General features: G+C 31.2%; 1 protein-coding gene across 1 annotated transcript in view; it reads left to right on the forward strand.

The window, feature by feature from the left end:
* The window catches only part of LOC111051168 (calcium-binding mitochondrial carrier protein Aralar1), a 39523-nt gene that overhangs the window by 6115 nt on the left and 7398 nt on the right, over positions 1-26010 (forward strand). Inside the window, 12 exon segments of the mRNA XM_022337601.2 lie at positions 681-740; positions 2476-2580; positions 2582-2619; positions 6787-6902; positions 9867-10006; positions 13508-13654; positions 14220-14361; positions 15536-15629; positions 18110-18200; positions 18560-18635; positions 20651-20794; positions 24149-24294. Of these exon segments, the coding sequence (XP_022193293.2) occupies positions 681-740; positions 2476-2580; positions 2582-2619; positions 6787-6902; positions 9867-10006; positions 13508-13654; positions 14220-14361; positions 15536-15629; positions 18110-18200; positions 18560-18635; positions 20651-20794; positions 24149-24294 (1299 nt within the window).

The raw sequence follows: 26010 nt of genomic DNA on the forward strand, positions 1-26010 counted from the left end.
AAGAATAAGATGTTAATATTCTCAACACAACTTTAATTTATTTGAAAATTAATGCATATTACAGAACCAGGTTTCATGTTAATACCTACCACATCTTCAGCTGAACTACCGTAATGTATTTGTTATTGTTAAAGGAACAGGAAATTCCTTCAACAATAACAAACACATTAGTTCAGCTGTAGATGTGATAGGTATTACCATGAAACCTGGTTCTGTATTATGAGTCAATTTTCGAATAAATTAAAGTGGTATTGACAATATCAACATCTTATTCTTCCAATTATGGAGAAATACCACAACATCTCATACCATACAATCAAACTTTCTAGAAACATTATACAGTATATTCGGTGCATATCATTGTGGGTACAGCCCCGCAATCCCATTCAACTCTTGCTTTCAAACCTCTTCTAAACACGTTACCTAGGAATGTCCTGAAGCTCACACTATTTAAAATGAAAAAAAAAATGTTTTGTGGCAACTATTTTTAATGTTATTTTATCCATTATCTCATCCTTCATTTTATCATCCTTTATTGACTTATCATTTTTAATACATTTAATAATTAACTTGTCAGTTCATCCACTTACAGTACTTGTTCTATGTAAAGTATGTTTCTTGTATATCTAGTATATTGCCAAAATATGTAGTCCATATTATAATTTATTGTATTGTTTCAGTCATCAGGAAGTTATCCAAAGCGGGCTAATACAGAACAGCTACAGAAAATCTTCAATAAGGTAATTCACCACAATATTTAATTATAATTTTCACAATAACTATCAATTTCATACATATTTCTGTAATATTAAAACAAATTTTGCCATCTAATAATTTATTTTTAACAATTGCAGTAGTTTTAATTCTAGACGGGTATCTGCTAGACAAATTATATCATTCAAATTAAGTGTTGAATATTTTTCCAATTAATTCCATCAATAACACATATACGAAATCAAAATTGAATCAATTCAATATTGAATAGTGGAATATTTACATCAGCCAAGCTTTTGAGATTGATCACGATGTTCTAAGGAAATTACATTTTCCACCTCAGATTATCTTAATTCCTTTCCCGTGGCACATGACACGGATTTCACCCTCCAGCCTTATCGCTTTTTGATAGATTTCTCATGATATTCCGAGCTCTGTGAATCAAAACAATCTCTCATTCATTCTTATTTCCTATCTACATTGTAGAGTTTTGTTAGCGTTTATATCCTGTAGATTTTCCTTCATTTATATGTATGTCTTTTTCATTTGTTGTCATCTTCCCTGTCAAATGCTATGAGTTAGGGCATCATTAAACATACCCTTTACCAAAAATTCGCATTAGTATGTTGAAATTTCTCCGATTTATGTAGATTCAATACAATATGACATTATTATCATCAAATTGCATTTCATCTTTATTTTGTTTTGTAATTCATTTCTTACTTCGTAAAATTCATTTAATAATTGATAATTTACCTATTGTTGATAATTACAGCCAGAATCGATAAGTGAATATATTGTACAAGGTACGCCAGAGAAACTTACTTATTTGAAAAAATCCCGTACATTGAATTGGTCGTGTAGAGGGTCAGGAGGGGGCTCATCTTGAAGGGGAAGTTCTCAATTTATCCTCCCTCAAGTAAATTAGCCATCATGCTCTGGTCTAGAGAGCAGCGGGCCTTCGCAGTTGGGAGCTTCTTTTCTAGGTCACCTTCCGCGCTCGATTTGAAATTCCTCCCCACAGACTCGTTCCTGGCCATAATTCGATTCTGTAGTGGGTTAATTCATTTCAGGAGTGTGGAAGTGTCGCTAAACCCAGAAATGGACTTCGACGACCATCAGAACTCCAGAAAATATCGAAAGAGTGAGGTGGTCAGTTGTGCGTTCTCCCAGGCGTTCGGCTCGCAAACACCCAGCTGCTATGGCAATTTCTGACCCTACTGTTTGACGAATTTTCCATGAAAACCTTCAACTTCTTCCCTATAAATTGGCTGTTGTTCAAGAATTGACTGAACGCGATATTGTTTCCCGTCAAAATGCATGTGATATGCTGATTGACAACCTGCCTGAAGACGCGGTCATTATTTTTAGTGACAGGGCTCATTTCCACATGCGATTCGTCAATGCGATTGTTTTTAGGGGGTTATTTTGAAATCTCTGGTTCATGTCGATCGACCACAAGAACAACATTCGCGACGCCATTGCCAACATACCGATTGATATACTGCAACGAAATTTAAAAAATCGACTTCTTCAGTGTATGCGCAATGGGGGTCGCCATTGGTCTGATCTCATTCTCAAGACTGGATGGAAAAAATTGAGATATTGTATTCTCATATAAAAAAAGATCAAAACAATATCTGAAGTACTTTTGTTTTTATTGACCTTTCAAATAAGTAAGTTTCTCTGGCGCACCATGTAGTTACTATGAATTAGTAATTCAATCTATCCCTAATATTACTTTGTTGCATTTGCTTGCAGTATGCTCACATTGAACACAATGGTGAACGGTATATGAGCGCAAAAGACTTCGTTCAGGGATATTTAGGTCTTCTTCCGGATCCAAACAGTAATGAAACTTCTATCAAAACTTCTCGCTGGCATTGTCGACACTAGCAAAGATGGGTGAGTGCTTATCTTTAAAAATTATTATTCAATAAAAATTGATAGATTGAATAAATGATCTCTTAAAACATACCCTTTTGGAAACGTTAGTAGATAGTAGACAGCAGACTGTCTACTAACTTTGCCCTTTTGGCGTTCATGGCGTTGGAAATATTTTATTTCTACTGGTTGAATTTAATTCATAATAATTTTAATATATCAGATTATCGACTTGACTCATGATATTTTTATATATTAGATGATCGAATCACGGTGAGCGTGACTTTGTGTAAAGCATTCATCAACGCGAAACCATTGTCACGCAGATCGTGATTTGATACTTTTCTACTTTCAATTTACGCTTCAAGTTACATTAAAATAGATCCATCTACTCGTTCTTCTTGTACTCATTCATTTAAACCAATTCAGTAATTTTATGATGATTGCTCTCATCATTACAATCTTTGGAAGAAAAACTATAGATCTGTTACTTTTATTATTCCATTAATCAGGAAAAAAATATTGCAATGCTGTCAACATAAAACGTTTCAATATTATATTGTCCTGAAGTTCAAAATACTGATTCCTTAGACAGTAAAGCCTTGTACACACGTCCGTACAGATTCGCGCGAACAATCGTATGTACATATGCCTCAACATTCACTGTACGTCCTTGTGGACGCGATCCACGTATGCCTCAGCATTCAAAAAGCTAACTGATTTGCAGACGACACGAAGACATGGTCAATGTAGATTTTCCACAACATGACAACAATGGCGTCATTCCATCATTGAAGATAGTTATCACAAATTGCAGCAGTATCATTTTATTTCAATGACTTATATAATAAAATCAAAAATAAAACTTGACAAACGATGTTGGTGGGTTGAACGATTGTAGGTTGAAGTAAGGAAATAATTGCTACATGACATAATATTGACAATTCAATCTTTCTTAGGTTGTCAAAACATTATGTTGTTATATACTGAATCTAATTCAACTAGTTATCTAAACAAAAAATGATATCATCATGAGGGGAGCAATAACTCCACAAGAACGATTGGCTCTAACTTTGAGATTCTTGCCATTAGGCGATTCATTTGTTGGTTTCCAATATCTATTCAGAATCTCAAAAAAAGAAAAATTCTACAATAATTCCAGAGGTTTTGATGACCTAATCAAAGCACTTAACACTGTCTCACAAAATTGACAGTCTTCTTTAAGAAACTTAGCCATAAATTGAATCAAATACTAAATTGCTGCCCATTTTAAACTAACTATGCTCATACACATGACAAAACAAGATTCTCCAAAGATTACTTCAAGATTTACCTTCAAGGGAATACTAGTTCAAAGTTTGTATAAATCTCTATATAGATAGCCTAGCTATCTAAAACGTATAATATCATATTGAAGATTACAATTTTAATTAACAACTCTGATTGATAACATGAAACAAACACAAGATGATTTGATAGCCACAGTAAATAATATTTGAGCTATACTTCCTAGTAGGAACCCTGTAGAGAAGCTTTTTTCACTTAAATTATGCAGTTCTAAATTTGTTAATCATGATACGAATTATATACTCCATGCATGTTTCTATTTAAATATTTGACAATCCACATATCCTAGAATTTACAATTAGTTATTGGATCACAATTTGATTTGTCATTCATTAACCTAATTCATTGGAATTAGGTTATGACGCCTTCAATGTTTACGTTTTGCCTCACCCGTATGGCAAAATCGCGTCCACACGTACATTCAATGCTCGCCCGAGGCGCCTTTGAGCACGCCAAAATACCGACAGGGTTCCGGTTCGCCCACATGCCTCAGCGAACAGTGTCCACACGTGCGAATGCAAGCCCATACACGTATGCTCACCCGAGGCAAACGTACGTGTGTACACCGTTTAATACTTATTCCGAACCACTAGCACAGAACAGGTACAGAATGGAAACTGTAAATCAAACACTCCAACCAATGCTATTATTTTACAAGGCGCAAATACTAGACACGTCACGTAACCTTAGGAAGTTCCAATCCTGGTCTTCTGATTGGCTCGTGGCAGTGAACGAGATCAATTGATCCGGATCATTAAAGTGATCCGAACCTCCCATCAATACTATTACAATGCGGCGCTTCCTAACAAGATGGCGGATTTTTGCGCCAGGGTACTAGCCAAGTTCCCATACTGTATGTATACTGTGCCACCAGACACCAAATACAAAGTATATTCAAAGTGCATTAACCTCTCTCTATAGTGAGGTCCACGTTATAATGGCAGTGGAGAAAGATAGGAGAAAAACGTTGCCGATCCTCCGTCTTGTCAATGCCTTCTATAGACGGTAGCTGATACAGGTTTATTGGTGTAATATTAACGGTTCATTCTCGTTTAAAATAATCAATTATATTTTATTGAACAAGAAATTATGTTTTTCAATAATTTCATAATAAATTTTCATAATTAAGATAAAATATTTTGTTAATTAATTATTAATTCTACATTGTTAAAAGACGATCTGGCAATTAAGAACTACTGAAGAAATAGTATCAAGAAATACTAGAACCTAGAAGTATAGGATTATCATTAGGGAGAAGTATTAGTAGAGTAGTATTATAAGGACTGATTTAAATACTTCCCAATATTTATGCGTTCTGTTATTTTTTCCTGATCAATAGATATAATAAGAGTAACAGACCTATAGTGAGGTCCACGTTATAATGGCAGTGGAGAAAGATAGGAGAAAAACGTTGCCGATCCTCCGTCTTGTCAATGCCTTCTATAGACGGTAGCTGATACAGGTTTATTGGTGTAATATTAACGGTTCATTCTCGTTTAAAATAATCAATTATATTTTATTGAACAAGAAATTATGTTTTTCAATAATTTCATAATAAATTTTCATAATTAAGATAAAATATTTTGTTAATTAATTATTAATTCTACATTGTTAAAAGACGATCTGGCAATTAAGAACTACTGAAGAAATAGTATCAAGAAATACTAGAACCTAGAAGTATAGGATTATCATTAGGGAGAAGTATTAGTAGAGTAGTATTATAAGTAGTGTAAGGACTGATTTAAATACTTCCCAATATTTATGCGTTCTGTTATTTTTTCCTGATCAATAGATATAATAAGAGTAACAGACCTATAGTGAGGTCCACGTTATAATGGCAGTGAAGAAAGATAGGAGAGAAACGTTGCCAAGTCTCTCCATTTTGCCACTGAGTGTACACATCTAAAAATAATTATCATTTCCTTGATAAAATAATTAATTCAATGTCAAATCAATCAAGACAATATATTTTTAATAATTTTATTTAAAAATTCGCTTTCATAACTGAGATCAGATTTTTATTTTCATACAAACCTGAAAAGGCGGCTAATTTAAAAAGCTGTGATACACCAATCTGACTTTCAAAACAACAGAAATTAAGTTATTTGATAGGTATTCTTTTCCAATTTCTTTTAAAAATAATAGAAATCCTATTTAAAATAAGTAATTTAAATGGAAATAATTCTGAAATAACCGTTCAATATTATTTATACCGGTACGAATAGGTCTAACCTATATGTGCAGGCTAACTGAAGCATGGATGAAGTCTAGGATGGTTAGTTATCAACTTTTAAAATGTCATTTCATTTGTATTTTGTATTTTCAATGTATTTTAATTTGTGTTTCTCATACGGTAATGTCTAAAAATTATTTCATTGTTTCAAAATACATTTTAAATCAATTATACGACTTGTGTACCAAATTATTTTGATAGAATGAAGAAAAAAATGGCGGCTAAGAATTGTTTGTTTACTTTTGTACAGTCACTGTCAAAAGTAGAAATAAAATATTCTGGCAAACGGACAACATTGCAAAGCTAGAGAGAGATAGCGCTATCTGTTTTGTTGTATGATAGAAAAGGACAGCAACAGTATTGTCAATCATACACTGCCATTATAACGTGGACCTCACTATAAGATTGTTGTGGAGGATGTTGGAGGCAATCAGCACCATTGAGCACTCAACCTCCTGGTATCAGAGGAATCATATTAGCTTCATCTTCAAGAACTATCGGAAGAGTTACATTATGAAACAGTCGCTCTCCTTTTATAAACTTTATTATTGTTCAACACATTCATGATGATCTGTTGTTAAAAAAATGCATTTTGTTGTGATTTGCAGACTTATATCGTTCGCTGAATTCCAGGCGTTTGAAGGCCTTCTGTGTGTACCAGATGCACTTTACAAGACAGCGTTTCAGCTGTTCGACCTCAATGGCAACGGGATGATCGGACATAGTGAGTAGAACACTCCATTATTTCATTATTTACCAATTTACTCGTTTCATATTGATTGAAGAGAGAAATTTTCTATTTTCTAATGAAAAAAGTGATAGAAATGGGTGGTTTTATGAAAATATCTTACTTTAAAAATCTATAAACTACTAAAATATCCTCAACAATAAATATTATATTATTGTATGGTTCAATAATTTGAAAGTTGGAATTTTTCTTAAAATGTGAAGAACAGTAGTTATAATTAAATAAATAAAATAAATAAATAATAAATGTTTATTTCCCAAAAAACTAAAACTACAACATCAATTACAAAATATTAGATAAATTACAATATTACATACAATAGTTAGTTACAAAAGGTTCTTATAATGTGTTCTCTACTTGTTTAGTTTTTCTGTGTGGAAATTGACCTACTCCACTATGGCGTACCATGTTCTAGAGTAGGTTTTGTTAGTTTTTTGTGTGTATTATCAATTAGTTAGTGTTTAGTAAGTCATTAGGTGGTTAGTTGTTATTTGAAATAATGTTTTCTATGTTCTGTCTTCCTTTGCTCATTAACCAATTGTGTACTATTGCTTTGAACTTTCTAGGAAGATTAATCTGTTTAAAGTTTGCAGGAAGTAGATTATATAATTTTGGTGCTAAATGATTAAAATGTCTCTGGTATAGTGCCTTCCTTGCAACACTGGTGATGAGAAGATTCCTGTATCTGGTGTTGTGGTTGTGGTTTCTAGTTTGAAATGTTGTTGGGTTCTTGTGTAATCTGCATAGTATCTCCTTGGAGTAAAGCTGTCTTGCATCCATCACGTCAAACTCATTGAATAGCTGGTCTGATGAATAGCGTGGAGGCTTCTGGTTGATGACCCTCATGATCAGCTTCTGCACCCTGAGGAGCGGTTCAATGTGCAAGAAGCTTGCACCTCCCCATCCCACAATCCCATACAGCATGAGGGACTGTGCTAGAGAGAAGTAGACAACCCTTAGACAGTGTCCTCAGAATCCTGAATCTGTAGATGGTCTTCCTCAGTCTCCCGCATAATTCATTGAGATGATGATCCCAGCGCAGAAAAGAGTCCATAGTAACTCCCAGGTATTTCTGTGTCTGTTTCCTGTGAACTGTGTATGAAGTGTTATTCCATTGATTCTTGATTACTATCTCATCTCCTGTTGGCTGTCCATGTTGAGTCACCGAAAAGGTCAGAAAGAAGGTTTTCTCATGGTTCAATGTTAGCAGATTTTCAGCCAACCAACGAGACACCCTCTGAAGTCCAGTCTCGGCTTCTCTCCAGGTCATCTCCCAGGTCGGTTCAGAGAACAATATAACAGTATCATCTGCAAAGGTGGTGATTGATCCATTTATTACCATGTTGCATAATGGATTTATGTAGAGAAGGAAAAGAATTGGTCCTAGTACTGTTCCTTGTGGCACTCCAAACTTTACAGTCAGCTTGTTGCTTATACATCCATTGACTCTGACACATTGTGTTCGGTTTGATAGGTAGCTCTTGAAAAGATTCCATGCGACTCCTCTTATTCCATAATGGGAATTATTCAATTATGGGTACTATTATCAGCGAACGAGTTTGTCTCTGGGTCTGGAAAGATACATGTCTCAGCTGAAGAGATTTGTCCCCTAAATTTGTTTTAACAGTTAGTATAACTTGAATCGATGATTTTTAAACCTCGAAGACAAAGTCAACCCAACTAATTATTAGACCTTGACGTTTAGAAACTGCTTTTGTGACACATAAGTGAGAAGATTTCAAAAATCTTTACTAAATATTGCTGCTTTTAAATTTCAACAACGTTATTTTAATGAGAACTTCCATTTTTACATAATAATGGTCAAATCCATCACAGATGTTCCTCTATTCAAGGAACAAGGATTATCACGATTTTAGAAATTTGAATTCTGTAAAATTTGTTACCAAGGTTTCCATAACGCTCAAGATGCTAGAGATAAATCTTCAGCTGTTTTGAAAAATCACAGTTACTTCTTCCTTCACATGTTTTTCTTCCTTCATTTCAAATTATTTACTCCACTTATCTAAGCTAGTCATTCAAATTTACTGTCACTCAATACCTTACTTCATCAGTTACTTCTTCCTTCACATGTGTTTCTTCTTCATTTCTAATTAATTACTCCACTTATCTAAGCTAGTCATTCAAATTTACTGTCACTCAATACCTTACTTCATCAGTTACTTCTTCCTTCACATGTGTTTCTTCTTCATTTCTAATTAATTACTCCACTTATCTAAGCTAGTCATTCAAATTTACTGTCACTCAATACCTTACTTCATCAGTTACTTCTTCCTTCACATGTGTTTCTTCTTCATTCTAATTAATTACTCCACTTATCTAAGCTAGTCATTCAAATTTACTGTCACTCAATACCTTACTTCATCAGTTACTTCTTCTTCACATGTGTTTCTTCTTCATTTCTAATTAATTACTCCACTTATCTAAGCTAGTCATTCAAATTACTGTCACTCAATACCTTACTTCATCAGTTACTTCTTCCTTCACATGTGTTTCTTCTTCATTCTAATTAATTACTCCACTTATCTAAGCTAGTCATTCAAATTTACTGTCACTCAATACCTTACTCATCAGTTACTTCTTCCTTCACATGTGTTCTTCTTCATTTCTATTAATTACTCCACTTATCTAAGCTAGTCATTCAAATTTACTGTCACTCAATACCTTACTTCATCAGTTACTTCTTCCTTCACATGTGTTTCTTCTTCTTCATTTCTAATTAATTACTCCACTTATTTAAGCTAGTCATTCAAATTTACTGTCACTCAATACCTTACTTCATCAGTTACTTCTTCCTTCACATGTTTTCTTCTTCATTTCTAATTATTACTCCACTTATCTAAGCTAGTCATTGAAATTGACTGTTACTAATTTGCATTATTTCAATAGTTGGCTAACGAATTCTGTCCTCTAATTTTGCAGAGGAATTCGTTGAGGTGATTTCGAAAACGGAATTGTATCAGCGAATGCCTTTCAACATGGACAGCCCATTTATGGAGTTGTACTTTGGCAAGGAGAAGAAACGTGTCATAAACTATGCCGAATTCAGCCAGTTTCTCCATGTGAGTAACTATGTTATTTTGTTTTAGCAACATTATTCTACTGTATATTGTACTTATCAACGCTTTGTGAAGTTTGTACTGCATCATCCTTATTGCAGACCCAAATTCAAATTATTTGCCATCAAATTACAATTAAGTAGACAACATGCATTGAAGTCTAAATAAATTCATGAACTTATCAGTGCTTAATCATATCTCAATATAACGTAAAATATGGAATAATAATGTACAAATATGAAAAAAATATGTACAAAAGAGAAAAAAGGTTGACCGCTTTAGCCAACTTCTCTGAATATGATTCATGAGTTATAAAATCTCTTCCCGGTGGTTGATGAACCCACCTAAAACTGTAGGTCAATTCATTTCTCATTATCATCCGCCTCATTACCTACGCACAAGCCTAGAGCTCATGTGGGCATCTTCTTTAGCTAAAAATACAACAATTTGCAATATGTCAAATGTAAATACAAGAGTGATCTAGTACAAAATGATCAAGTATGATCTATTCATTCTGGCTCGCCTAGCATAAGATAGTACTGGTGCACTTGCCGATAGTAGTTGATAAATAGTTATAAAATAATAGCAGAATATTTACATACAGTACTGAAGAATAAAATAGATAATTCCAAGTGTGAGGAAATTCTAGATAAACTTGAAAGTTTCGCTGATTTTGTTTGAAAATAGACCTAAGAATGAAAAATAAGATAGAAATAGAAATTTATTTATAAGACATTTAATTGACAAATGCATGGTCAACGTCATATATATTATACAAAAATGTCAAGCATAAAAACAATACAATTCTACAATATAAAGTAATTACAATGTGGTGATCAGAAATGTGTTATTAAAATGTCATATTCCGTAATCAAAGTGAATCCATTCATCAATTTTCTTGGTTTTGTTCCCGGTGATTTTGTTGTTGATGAAATCGGTAGGTAATTTGTTGATAAGGAAATTACTGTAATAAAACATTAAATTTGAAGGCGGCTGATTTGATTGATAAATTTTTATTCATTATAGACTACATTAAAGAAACGCAATTCTATAGCAATTAATAACCCGCTATCATTACTTTTTACTCATTAACAACGTATTATTTTTCAAAATCTTATTGCTTTGATATGGTTATATGCTATTATATTTCTCATTCAAGCTACTGTATAATTACAGTAATAATACTATATTGATCAACTTATACAACACATACGTTGAGACGTCTGATAATAACCACTATTGTTTATGAAAAAACAGCAGATAACCCGTGCTCCGCAAGGGTCTAATTAAAAACTTGTCAAACTGAAAACTTGACCTACTGGAATCTTGAAGAATTTTGAATAGGCCTTTAACCATCCTCGGTAAATAAAGTATCTATATGCAAAATTCAAATTTACTGTCACTCAATACCTTACTTCATCAGTTACTTCTTCCTTCACATGTGTTTCTTCTTCATTTCTAATTAATTACTCCACTTATTTAAGCTAGTCATTCAAATTTACTGTCACTCAATACCTTACTTCATCAGTTACTTCTTCCTTCGCATGTGTTTCTTCTTCATTTCTAATTAATTACTCCACTTATCTAAGCTAGTCATTCAAATTGACTGTTACTCATTACTAATTTAAATTATTTCAATAGTTGGCTAACGAATTCTGTCTCCTAATTTTGCAGAGGAATTCGTTGAGGTGATTTCAAAAACGGAATTGTATCAGCGAATGCCTTTCAACATGGACAGCCCATTCATGGAGTTGTATTTTGGCAAGGAGAAGAAACGTGTCATAAACTATGCCGAATTCAGCCAGTTTCTCCATGTGAGTAACTATGTTATTTTGTTTTAGCAACATTATTCTACTGTATGTTGTACTTATCAACGCTTTGTGAAGTTTGTACTGCATCATCCTTATTGCAGACCCAAATTCAAATTATTTGCCATCAAATTACAATTAAGTAGACAACATGCATTGAAGTCTAAATAAATTCATGAACTTATCAGTGCTTAATCATATCTCAATATAACGTAAAATATGGAATAATAATGTACAAATGAGAAAAAAGGTTGACCGCTTTAGCCAACTTCTCTGAATATGATTCATGAGTTATTAAATCTCTTCCCGGTGGTTGATGAACCCACCTAAAACTGTAGGTCAATTCATTTCTCATTATCATCTGCCTCATTACCTACGCACAAGCCTAGAGCTCATGTGGGCATCTTCTTTAGCTAAAAATACAACAATTTGCAATATGTCAAATGTAAATACAAGAGTGATCTAGTACAAAATGATCAAGTATGATCTATTCATTCTGGCTCGCCTAGCATAAGATAGTACTGGTGCACTTGCCGATAGTAGTTGATAAATAGTTATAAAATAATAGCAGAATATTTACATACAGTACTGAAGAATAAAATAGATAATTCCAAGTGTGAGGAAATTCTAGATAAACTTGAAAGTTTCTCTCATTTTGTTTAAAAATAGTCCTAAGGATGAAAAATACGATAGAAATAGAAATTTATTTATAAGACATTTAATTGACAAATGCATGGTCAACGTCATATATATTATACAAAAATGTCAAGCATAAAAACAATACAATTCTACAATATAAAGTAATTACAATGTGGTGATCAGAAATGTGTTATTAAAATGTCATATTCCGTAATCAAAGTGAATCCATTCATCAATTTTCTTGGTTTTGTTCCCGGTGATTTTGTTGTTGATGAAATCGTGTAGGTAATTTGTTGATAAGGAAATTACTGTAATAAAACATTAAATTTGAAGGCGGCTGATTTGATTGATAAATTTTTATTCATTATAGACTACATTAAAGAAACGCAATTCTATAGCAATTAATAACCCGCTATCATTACTTTTTACTCATTAACAACGTATTATTTTTCAAAATCTTATTGCTTTGATATGGTTATATGCTATTATATTTCTCATTCAAGCTACTGTATAATTACAGTAATAATACTATATTGATCAACTTATACAACACATACGTTGAGACGTCTGATAATAACCACTATTGTTTATGAAAAAACAGCAGATAACCCGTGCTCCGCAAGGGTCTAATTAAAAACTTGTCAAACTGAAAACTTGACCTACTGGAATCTTGAAGAATTTTGAATAGGCCTTTAACCATCCTCGGTAAATAAAGTATCTATATGCAAAATTCTAATTTAATCAGTCTAGTGGGTAAGACTTGATGATGCGTCATTCGTGAATTTCCTATCCCGTACGTGTATAAGTCAATTCTTTCCTTTATTATATTTTAGATTACCACAGTGTCTCTAGATTTGCCTACTATTAGAGCTATTACTGTCTGAGGTATCACACGTATTTCTAATATCTTTTTAGATTGTTGCTTAACATTTTTTGGTTTCCCATTCATTTTTTCGCAGTTTAATAAATTTCATTTTATGTTTTATAATAAATATTATATTCTATTTTCTGTGTGGGCTACTAAACTGAATTATTGTAAATATCTGTTAATTTCTAGGATTTTCACGAAGAATGTGGAACTGAAGCGTTTAGGAAATTCGATAAAGATGGAATAGGATTCATATCGGCACTTGATTTTCAAGATGTGATGGTCAACGTGAAAAGTCATCTGCTAACTAAAGAAGTTCAAGATAACCTTGTCGCTGTAAGTTGCAGAATGCTATATCATTATTTCAATATTTTTTGTTTCAATTTAAATTTGTTATTGTATATTTTTTGCCATTTTATTGGTTTTGAAATGCCAATAGCTTCCCGATTGAATTATCATTATTTATATTATAGTTTATCATTATCTCAATATTTTTTGTATCAATTTAAATTTGTTATTGTATATTTTTGGCCATTTCATTGGTATTGTGGTGCCAATAGCTTCCTGAATGAATGTTAACATTCACTTTCTAAATTGCAATCATATTTTCATTGATTAAAAATATTTATCCTCGTTATCATGAAGATGTTTAATGTTACACCATTAAACAAGTTCACAACATGTTTCGGCTTTCAAAAAATGACTTTTCATGTTGTGAAAAATAGAAATATATATTAAGAAATGTAGGCTACTTTGTTTTTTATATAAGTACAAGTAGCCTAAACAAGAGAGTGAATATTTTAATTAATTATGTATTACTCCCTGACAAATAGTTAACAATAAGAACACTTCTTATTATATTGTTACGATCTAAATTTGAGGATATTTTAATGAATTACAGGCTGCAGGGGGACTTCAAGGAGGGCATAAAGTCAGCTTCCCTTATTTTATGGCCTTCAATTCACTGCTCAATAATATGGAACTGGTTAAGAGAATTTATTTGAATGCTACTAATGGCCATAGGAATCAAGAAATTACAAAAGGTAATTCATATTTTTCAGAACAATTTTTCTATTCTTCCGCTTTGATCATATCACATGATGCTCTGCAGCTTCAGTTGATTAGTTTATTATCCAGAATTGCTTTTTCAATGCTATCTAAAACATCTCAATATGCTCATTTTATAATTCAAATTAAAAATAGAACATAGGGTAAAATAGAACATGATAAAGTTGAAAGATTGAATGAAAACGACTTGATATTATCAAAACCACTAATTCATTAGAACAATAAATTGTATATACTTGTTTATGTTGTTACACCATTATCATTCTCCAGTAAACTACTAAAAACGCACAGCAAGTTCTACAACACAGATAGATAAACTAAAAGATGACTGATACATCTAATGCAAGAGCCTTCTCCTTTTATACTAAGTAAGTCTTGAACACATATTAATTCACCTTGTTAAGCTAGTTAAAAATTGAATCAAGTGCCTTCAAAGGTTATATAGGTACTTAATTTATTTGATACATTTATAAAACAACTGCACATAAATAGACTGTAGAAACTATAGAAGATTATAATCTGAGATTATAATCCTTCCGACCTTTCAACATCTTATCATAAATCTTCTCCAGCTTTGTTGCAGATCAGTCTCTGCTATTAGTATATTTTTGTTTCTCCTGGTTTTCCTTGTTCATACCACTTGTCCTATCCCTTCCCCCCTGCATTCATTTTATGTCAACTTGTTAATTTTGTTCTTTAAATTAATCAAAATGTTGGTTGCTGATAGTTTATTTCAAATCTTTTACTTTTCCATCTTTTCTCTCACGTTGGAACCAATTTGAATGTGGTATTGATTTGCAGTTCCCTCCTCTCCCAAATCTTTTGAATATTCTTTATCAACTTCACATAATATCTTCTGTATTTTCTTGAATAAGTATCGACTTTTGCAGTTCCCTCCTTTCCCAAATCTTTTGATATTCTATAATAACTTCTGTATGTTCTACCCTAAGTATTGACTTTTGCATTTCCCTCCTCTCCAAAATCTTTTAATATTCCTTATCAACTTCACATAATATCTTCAATCTCTTCTTGAATGAGTATTGACTTTTCCTGTTCCTTCCTCTCCCTTCTCCTGTGATGAATTACTAACTTCTGCCCTTCCCAATCCTCTCGAAATATTAATCGCATCATTTGTATGCTTATTTTCAGAGGAGTTTCTGTATTCAGCACAGATGATGTCTCAAATTACACCTCTAGAAGTTGACATTCTCTTCCTACTGTGCCATTTACTGCATCAGACAGGGTTAGTTCTCTTTCTTACTGATTCAAATCATTCATTCATGCTGAACATTTTTCTTTTTTAGCCTTATGAATCACTTTTGTTCAACACAAACCCCATTTCCAGTGTTCGGACAGTGGAATTTCATTACTAATATTTGAAGTCTTTGAATTATCTACGTTCACCAATGTTTAAAGTATTACAAATATTTGATTTAGCCAAAGCTCATCTACGATGTCTTACAAATGGCATTGAGAGATTTTGTTTTAGTATGTGATTTGAAATCTTTATTTTTAAAATTTGCTCTATACTGATGATTTTACTGATTGTAATACATTTACATATTTATAAATCTTGTTGAACTGTAAATTTCTATCGGTATTACAATTTTCCTGTAAATTAGAGAAAGATTTATTATAGAATAAAATTACTTTTTATTTGATGAAGTTGGACGTGAAATAATCTCCGCTCTACCACTTGACCACAGATTTATTTTTAATAAAAAAATGATTATATCTCAATAGATAGGTAGTATTAATCACATTCATATATTTATTATTTTCATTTTACATTCCAATAAATTATTTGTCAAGTTTGGTGTGATATTAAACTTGTGATTGAATTTAATATTCATTGAAATAAATTCAGTGCACTCAATTTTTGACGGGTATTTTAATTTCTCTACTACTAATGTCAAACAAGTTGATAAGAAGCAATTTTATGTCCCCTTATATAAATACTCGCAGTACAGACCTTGTTCTTGAAATTACTAATTGTAAACCAAAGCAAAAAAAAATTGCTTTTCATCTATATTATGTCAGTTTTGGGCTAGGCCTGTTGGTCCTTTTCTAATCATGTATTTGATTTGTGCATTGGCTAATGAATAACTGAATGGAATTATCTCTTTTCCCAAATAACTCATACACGTTCTTGTTATCAAGTTTTCTTTTAAAGTTTTTGTTGGTTTTAGTTGAGAGAACTTGCTTCTCATTTTATAATCAATCCTTTGTTTGTCTTATTTTTCAATATTGATTTCCTCAATTAGACTGAGGGTTTTCTTCTAGATCTTCCAGTTCTATTATCAGATGTTATTCTTGGGATAACTTTGAAGTTTTCTGTTTTGCTTTTATCTATCTTTTCCACAATGAACTCAAGTGCAGACGCTTCAACTTTTCTAGTAAAATATAATAATGTTGTTGCTTCTAGTCGATTATTCAGTTACTCGTCATAGAAAAAAACACAAAACCAACACTAATATTGAATACACGATTACAGTTCTATGCAGTAACATGTAACTAGTTTTAAAATTTACTGACTTGTGTTTCTGTTTAATTTGATTGGTTTGAACAGCAATGTGATTGCTGGCTTCGAAGTGTAATTATGATTTTAATTGGTCCATTCTTCTTGTGTCATGCTGCTTTGGATTTGAATTAAATCAGGCACAATTCAAGAAATGATGAGCACCAACTTAGAATGGGGTGATTTTTTTAGTATTGTTTTCATTTAATTTTCTTTCAATTCAATTATTTTACTGTATTTTCAAACTCTCTACACTCAATTATCCTACTGCTCATCCTGTATGCTTGTTATCTCAATCATTATCTATTGTAACGTGTTTCTTCTGCAACTATAGTTTCAATGTTTTTAATACATTAGAATAACTTACGGAGTTTCCTTCTTTTCATGCTTGAAACATCATTCTAAATATTTTTCAGTTGTATGAAACACGGAATTTCCACATTATTCAAATTTCATCTCTTAACTTTCATCTCCACTATCCAAATTACACAAATCATAATAAGTTCACAATTGTTTTGTACTCCTGCACTATGCTTATCTATGATTGCACTGCTCCACCTCTATGATTCACCTTTAGCAAGTATTTTTAATGTATTTTGTCTACCACTATGCACTTATCATCTTAGATTGATAATATATATTTATTTTTATTTCATTCCAATGCAAACAATTATTTTCTGTTGAAATTTCTTACAGTTTTCCAATTTTTTTGTACATGCTCGAAAATTGAAATTTTAGAATCTTATTTACTCATTTACATTGTATTTTAGTTTAGAATTCTAAGATATTTGTAGATTTCAATAATATAATTGAGCTTATTTTTTGAAAAAAATTGGAAATATGAAACAACTTTGATTTATCACTTTCAAATTTAAAAAAAATGAATTTTATATTTTAATGGTTAGAATAAATTTCAACTTTTCAACCAATCTTTGTTTTTTAACTTTAATTATTTTTCATGCGAGTTCAATCTTTGAGTACCAGCGTGATATACTTATACCAATTCAAAATAACCAGTTTTAAGCAATTTCTATTTTTTTCTGAATTTAACATTATTTCTGGGTTTGGCTTCTTTTGTAATGAAAATTAATATAATGTTGATCAGATTCCGTTCCTTGACTTTATTCATCTTCTATGTTGTCTCATTCTAATGCTTAATTTGACATGATTATATATTTTGTGACAATAGCTTGCTTTGATTTCAGACGGATAGTTTATAGTGATTTACAATCAATTGCTCCCGAACAGTATTTCAAGCATATCACAAGCAGAGTTACTGAATATCATGCAGTTTCGGTGAGTGCTATATTTTATTCTTCCACAATTTTTATTGAAATTTAACACTTAGGCCCTACCTATATTTAATTATAATTATCTAACCAAACTCATATAATTTTTTTATTTTATTATTTATACTTTGATATTTTTACGATTTCTTGGAATGTAATGAAATTGATATGTTCAAACCCATTTGATAAAGTGCAGAATTAGATTAAATAAAGCTTCAATTCTAATCAAATAAAGCAACAGTTTTAACGTACCTTACCCAACAAAATTGCGAAAAATTAGTAGACTATAGTTTAGCGTTATTTTTATTGGCATTGCAGTGTAATTAATATGTTTTGATGTTATTAAATGTTAATTTCTTTTCAAAGGGACCGGAAGACAGAGGAGTTGTTATACAAATAATGGAATCTATGTATAGGTTTACACTAGGATCTTTAGCTGGAGGTATGTAAATAGTACAACTATTATTATTCAATACCATTGTTGAAATATACTATTTACTGATTCAATATATACATTTTTTTTTCATTTCATTTCATTTATTCAACTCAAAACAAAACAGATACAAAATAATCATATACAATTTGTGATATATTATCCCTCTAGCTACAAGCTATTTGAGGGATTAAAAAAAATTAAATTTAATCAATAAATATCAACAGTTCTTATTGATTTCTTATTATTATTATTTTTCCACAATAGAGTCCAAGTAGAATGTTCAGTCAACTTTTCATATCGATGTACACATAAATATCGATTTTCACTATTATTTATTTTCCATTTCAATTTGCATCACAGGAAGATATTAGACCACTCTATGTAACCATAATAACTATTCATTCACTGCTCCTCTAGATCTAGAATGCATTGCATTTTTTTTTTCACAACGTCCTAACCTCCAAAGCAACCTTAAACTTTATTATTTATTAATAACTAAGTACAATGTTAAACTTATCCTCTATATACATTATTCAACTGTACCAAATATTTTCATTAAAAAAGAGACTAAGATATTTTTATTTTAAATTAAATATGTTCTTCTTCAACTTGCTTTTGTACTATTTCAATAAATTTTATAACCTAGACAGCTTCATTGATCCTTTCATAGCCTATTATTTTCCTTGACTCCTCTTTGTTAATTTGTTTACAACTTCAATTCCACTAACCAATAACACATCTAATAAACTGGATCTATGTTTGGTGGCCAAAACATTTACGTTTCATTCAGACTAATAAAAACATCAGTTAAATATAACTTCAGGTAAGAAGTTCATACTGTATAATTATTTTATAACCTTCTTTGGCATCTCGATGAATGTATTCTAATTTTACTTTTAATAATTCATTCTCATATAGTATAATTTTAACTTTGTTTGAACATCACGTTTTCTATCTAATATTCTTAATTCTAGAGGTAATGCATTCAGAAGACATGGTATTCTGCATTCAGGGGCTCTTTTCCCATATGCGTTATTAAATCTTTGGGCTCTGTAGTTTCTATGTCTTAATCTATATTCAATTTCATTTATTTCTCTGTATTTATCATTAAAATAATTACGAGATAAGTCGGTAAACTTAGCAAGAGCCTCGAATGTCATAATTCCCAGAAGCTGTCTTTCAATACCATTAAATAGGGTTCTTATTATTCTTTTTGTGGTATTTTGCAACGGCAGTTTTAAATATGTTGGTGCCAAATAGTAAATTGTGATCCCATAGAATAGTGTACTTTGTATCATTGAGTAATATATAATTCTTTTAGTAGTAATAGGAAAATAATAACATATTTTTGAACATTTATACAGTGCTGCTCTCATGATATTTGTCAGCCAGTTATTATGTGATTTAAACCTCATATCTGCATCAAATGTTATTCCTAAATGTAAATAAAACATGACCTGAAAAAGCACTATGGTATACTATTGAGGATAATAATCTTAGTGCCGGTTGCACAAAAACCGGTTAAATTTTAATCTTGATTAATTTCACGAGAACCAATCAGAGAAGCCGTCTTTTCTATAAGTACTTTTTTGATTGGTTCTCGTGAAATTAATCACGGTTAAAATTTAACCGTCTTTCGTACAACCGGGCCTTAGTAATTGTCCTTAGCATGTCTAAGTATAGTATTCTCAATAGTAGAGTATATTATCTGGAGATTATTACTCAAAAGATGTTTTCTATATTTGACAGCTCCAAATGAATAATGTATATTATAATATTGTTTCGTTTGAAAATTCCAATTATCTATGCTTTTATTTATTATCAATGCTTTAATCATTGATCATTTCATTTCTGTATCATTCAATTGGTTAATTCATTTTGATCATATCCAAGAATATTTGAAGAATTATCACTAGTTATTCACTCTTGTATTCTTATTTTTAATTTCTATGCTCTTTTGTTGAGTGAATTTTATTTTATATATAGTCAATTATTATATACTTTTTTCCATTTTTTCTTAGCTACTGGAGCTACTGCAGTATATCCAATCGATTTAGTTAAAACTAGGATGCAAAATCAAAGGACTGGCTCATTTATTGGAGAACTGATGTATAGGAATAGTTTTGATTGTTTTAAAAAAGTTGTTCGCCACGAAGGAGTTACAGGTGAGTGACAAAGATAAAAACATAAAATAGAAAAAAAGCAATTTATCTAAAATAATATTCTATTCTATGTGCCAAAGCATTCATGATACAGAAATTAGATAATATTGAGTTTATACATAACTATAATAATATAAAATTTTCGGTTTATCTTACCATAGAGATAACTTCGATCTCATTCTACTCAATATTGTACTATCAAGAATATAAAATTCAGCAAATTTTCAATTCTACAAAATTTTATTTCGCAAGTAGAATGCTCTCATCCTGTAGGTCACATTTATTCTAAACTTTCAATACTACATTGATGAGTAGCCTATACTACAACACTACACCAAATTATTTTACATTATTCTATGATATTATTATTCTTTGTATTCCTGAACATTTTAAGGATTTGATAATGAATCTGTTAAACTGGTGTAATCTAGATGTTGAAATCCTCACAACTTCAGTCTGCTTTCCTTGCTCGATCCTGGGTTTGATTCCCATCCCGGATTCTGGCATTCATTGTGTCATCAGTGTTCGTGATATCCCCTTACAAGTCATGAAACACGAAAATAAAAATCGATTTTATAAAGTTGATAGCGATATACAACAATAATGGATTTGAATTCTTCCGAAATTTTATGAAGTTTGTTACCGTTCAAATGTTACAGATCAAGATCAATTAAGGGAAATATATCAAAATGGGTATTTTCATTTCGTTTTCCATCCACTCTATTGTGAGACTAACTTTTAACTCAAATTCAAATTCAAATTCAAATTTATTTCTCAAAAAACATACACAATTATAATAATCTAATATTATAACATATAAAAATAATACAAGAAAAATACTATTAAATATATAAAATGATCCCAAAACTGCAGTATATTATTTTTTTATGTCCATCTATGTTTAAGGAGTAGCCTACAAGGTAAAACCTGTGCGTAGACCTAAGTTGCAGTAATATATTTATTCAATATAAACTAAGAAATTGAACCAAAAAAGAACAAAGATTAGTGGAACTTACACACAAATATAAGTTTGTAGATTAAATTAGATAAAAGTTAGTAAAACACAATAATTATTATTCTATGATAAAAAAAAAACAAAACATAAAAACAAGAAACAGTTGGTGCTTAGAAGATTTTTTCTTCAGTTTTATTTGATCTTATCCATTCCTCAATCTCGCAATTTAGTTTTTTGCTCCGGCTTGTATTGGCAACAAAATGAGTAGGAACAAGATTTATTATCCTCTGTGATAAGTAAGTGAATTGTCTTCTACATACATTCAAATCCATCCTCTCTTGATGGAATGTTTCTCTAATAGGACGTAAATTTAAATTCAAGTTTCTTTCACGAAGAAGAAATTTTATTTTTATTCTTCTTAATATATATTATCAAATTTTTTATGTACAGCTGTCGAACAGTTAGTACTTTGAATTCATTGAAAAGATCGCTTGTAGGATAAAGTCTGGTTTGCCTAGAATTGTTTTAATAATATATTTTTGAATTATGAAAAGTTTTTCAAAATGTGTGTTCAAGGCTCCACCCCAAGCTCTTATTCCATATTGTAAGACAGCTTGTGCATAAGAGAAGTAGATTAATCGGGCTATTTTCAAGTTATTTAGTTCTCTAATTTGATGAAATTTATATATTAGAAATTTTATTTTTAAACATTTAGTTCTCTAATTTGATGAAATTTATATATTAGAAATTTTATTTTTAAACACATGCTGTTTATATGAATATTCCATCTCAGATATGGATCCAACAGTATTCCCAGGTATTTTACTCGGTCCTTTTTTCGAATTTCAGGACAAAAGCAGTGATTTGTTGATTGTTGACAATTGCAGTTTAATTGGTGTATTTTAATACTTTCTATTTCATGAGGTTGTGTTTGGGCATTGGGTGAGAAAGTCATGAATACGCTTTTAGAAGCATTTAAAGTAAGCAGATGTTCATCGAGCCAAGATTGTGCTACTCTTAGACCATTTTCTGCGCTAAGGCGCACGTCCTCCCAGGAATTGCCAGTGAAAGTGAGAGCGGTATCATCAGCAAAGGATACGATTGAGCAGTTCCCAATGTCAACTTTAAGAAAATCATTAATATAAATTTGGAAAAGTATTGGTGATAAAACAGTGCCTTGAGGCAGACCATATTCAGTAAGTTTGTTATTACTTGATAAAGTATTCAGCGTAAGTAGTTGATACCGTTCAGTTAGATAACTATTGAATAGTTTGAGAGGTGAGCCTCTGATTCCAAGGTGTTCCATCTTCTCTAATAATCTTGACTGGGATACAGTGTCAAAAGCTTTTGCCAAGTCTAAGAAAGTTGTTAAAGTTTTCTTTTTACTGTTGAAGTTTTCAATATTATTCTTTCCAAAAAGTCGGATATTGCATCTTCTGTTGATATGCCACTCTTAAATCCATACTGATTTCTGTTGATAATTCTATGTTTATTCAAATAACTTACTAGTCTCTTCTTTATAATTTTCTCCATTATTTTAGCTAAATTATTTATTAAACTTATTGGGCGATAATTTGAGGGGTTTGATTTATCACCTGATTTATAAAGAGGAACAACTTTAGCAACTTTAAATAGTTTAGGAAAATAACCTACCAAAAAAAATTTATTTATTATCATTTTAAGAGGCTCTACAATATAGGAAGCTATTTTTTTTTCAGACAGGCAGAACTCAAATTGTCTACTCCAGGAGAAGAGTTACTTCTGAGAGAATTGATTGTGTCTATTATTTCATCATTGTTTGTATCAGCCAAATAAAATGAATTGAATGAGGGGATTGACGAATCGGCATGAGTACGTTGTCTAGGGCTGTTATTTATTATTTTATTAGCATATAATTGACCTACATGCGTGAAATGGTGGTTTAGAACTTCGGGATCTATATTGGGTATTTTTTTATCTCGTTTTATATTCAATAGATCATTGATACACTCCCATGTCTTTTTCGAATTGCCTCTGCTTTGGAGTAGTATATTATTATAGTAGTCATACTTCGATTTTTTTATCATGTTGTTTAATGTGTTTCTGTAGTTTTTATATAGTGATTTGAGAAAGTTGTTTTGAGGCTGTTTTTTAATTTCTGATGCATTTTATCTCGTTTTCTTATTGACGTTATTAATCCTGCAGTTATCCAAGGCTTGAGAGGCTTTAGTTTGTGTGGTACAATTTTTATTTGGGTTGCATTTCCAATCTCAGTGGATAATGCATCAACGAATAATTCAACTATTATCATTTTTATTTGAATGGAAAGAAATTATGTTATCATAAGCAATGCTGACAATTTCAAGTGTATCTCGCTCTAGATTCATTGTTTTCTTGACATTTAAGTTGGTTGAATTTGTCAGGTTTATATCGTGGTCTTGTGCCTCAACTGATGGGAGTGTCGCCGGAAAAAGCTATCAAGTTGACAGTGAATGATTTGGTAAGGGATAAGTTGAGTGACAAAAACGGCAACCTTCCATTCTACTGTGAAATGCTGGCTGGTGGTTGTGTAAGTCAACATTTTTTAATCAATTATTTTGTAGTTATTTCAATAAAACAAATTTCCAGTAATACTATACAAGAATGCTACAAATTAAAATCAGTTCTCATTTCTTCCGATATTTGAGTTATGAATCTTTTCCATTATTTGACGATGCTTATTGATTTTTTGTAAAGTTTTACGTCAAATAAAATTCTTGATTCCATAAAATTTGAAAACCACGAGATTCTGGAGTTCTAAAATTCTCTCCAATAAATCATGAAAATCAGGTAATTGAATTATTAATTGCTGCATTCGACCCCTTTCACTGGAGAGGAAGACCCCTTTCACTTTCACCGAAGCTTCAAGAAATATAATTTTTGTAATAAGAGATTGACAAAGAACAACATGGCTATAGAAAAAACAGGTCAACCATTACTGCTTTGATAGAGTTCATAGAAAACATTTTAGAAAACTTAGATGAGGGATTAGGAGCATTCCTGGATCTAACCAAAGCATTTGACAGTGTGAATCATAAATTATTATTAAATAAACTTCAAAATTACGGAATTAGAGGTAAAGAGCTTAGCTGGATCAAGTCATATCTAGAAGGACGGCAACAGTATGTAAATATAAAGTATACAAGCAATAAAAATCAGTACAATATTGGATCAAACTTAAAGTGTAATAACTATTCTGTACCACAAGGATCGGTGTTAGGTCCATTTTTGTTTCTGTGCTACTTAGGGGGGTTGCCTAAATATATGTGCGATTTAGTTAAAAATAGTAAATTATGCTTATACGCTGACGATATAAGTCTGTGCATTTCTGATAAGGACTGGAACACAACAGAAATTAAATGTAACAATTCTATATCATTAACTAAAAAGTACCTAAATCATAGACATCTGCTACTTATTGATAAAAAACAAAGTTCCTCCATTTTACTTGTAGAAATTCAGAGGTAAAACAACTTAATTCCGTAAATAATGAGAAAGAAATTAAATTTCTAGGTCTATATCTTGAAAACACACTTAGTTGGTCCGTTCACATCCAAAAAATATGTAAAAAATTAAGCTCAGGAATTTTTGCGCTGAGGCGACTAGCAAAAATTTCCAACTTAGAAACGTTAAAAGCAGTGTACTTTGCAATGATCCACTCCCACATTTCATATGGAATTGAAATATATGGAGGAACAAGCATCTCAAACTTAAATAACATACTCCTATTATAAAAAGAAGCAATAAGAATAATTCTAAATCTTGATAGAGAGCAATCATGCAAGCCATTCTTCAGTAAGTTAAAGTTCATGACGGTGTACAGCCTGTACATTTATAGGACAATATTATATATAAAAACTAACGAATCTAGATTCCCACGGCAAGTAGATATACATAATTACAACACAAGAAATAAAAATAATTTTACAATAAAGAAACACAATAAGGAAAAATATAAACAAAGTCCAACGTACATGGGAATAAAATTTATTGGTTGTCTCCCAGGTTGCATAAGACATGAGCCTGATAGATCAAAATTTAAGGAATTGCTGAGAGCATATTTGATGGATTTAGCATGCTACAGTATAAACGAGTTTACTGTAAAAAAATGAATTCTATACTAATTTCTCTTTAGCTTTAAGTTAGTTTTAGTTTTTGACTTTTTCATGTACATTTTCATGTATGTTTTGGAAAGAAATAAATGATTGATTGATTGATTGATTCTTCTCTCTTATGAACAGACTTG

The sequence above is a fragment of the Nilaparvata lugens genome, chromosome 8 (assembly GCF_014356525.2).
Source record: "Nilaparvata lugens isolate BPH chromosome 8, ASM1435652v1, whole genome shotgun sequence".
Classification (NCBI taxonomy): domain Eukaryota; kingdom Metazoa; phylum Arthropoda; class Insecta; order Hemiptera; family Delphacidae; genus Nilaparvata; species Nilaparvata lugens.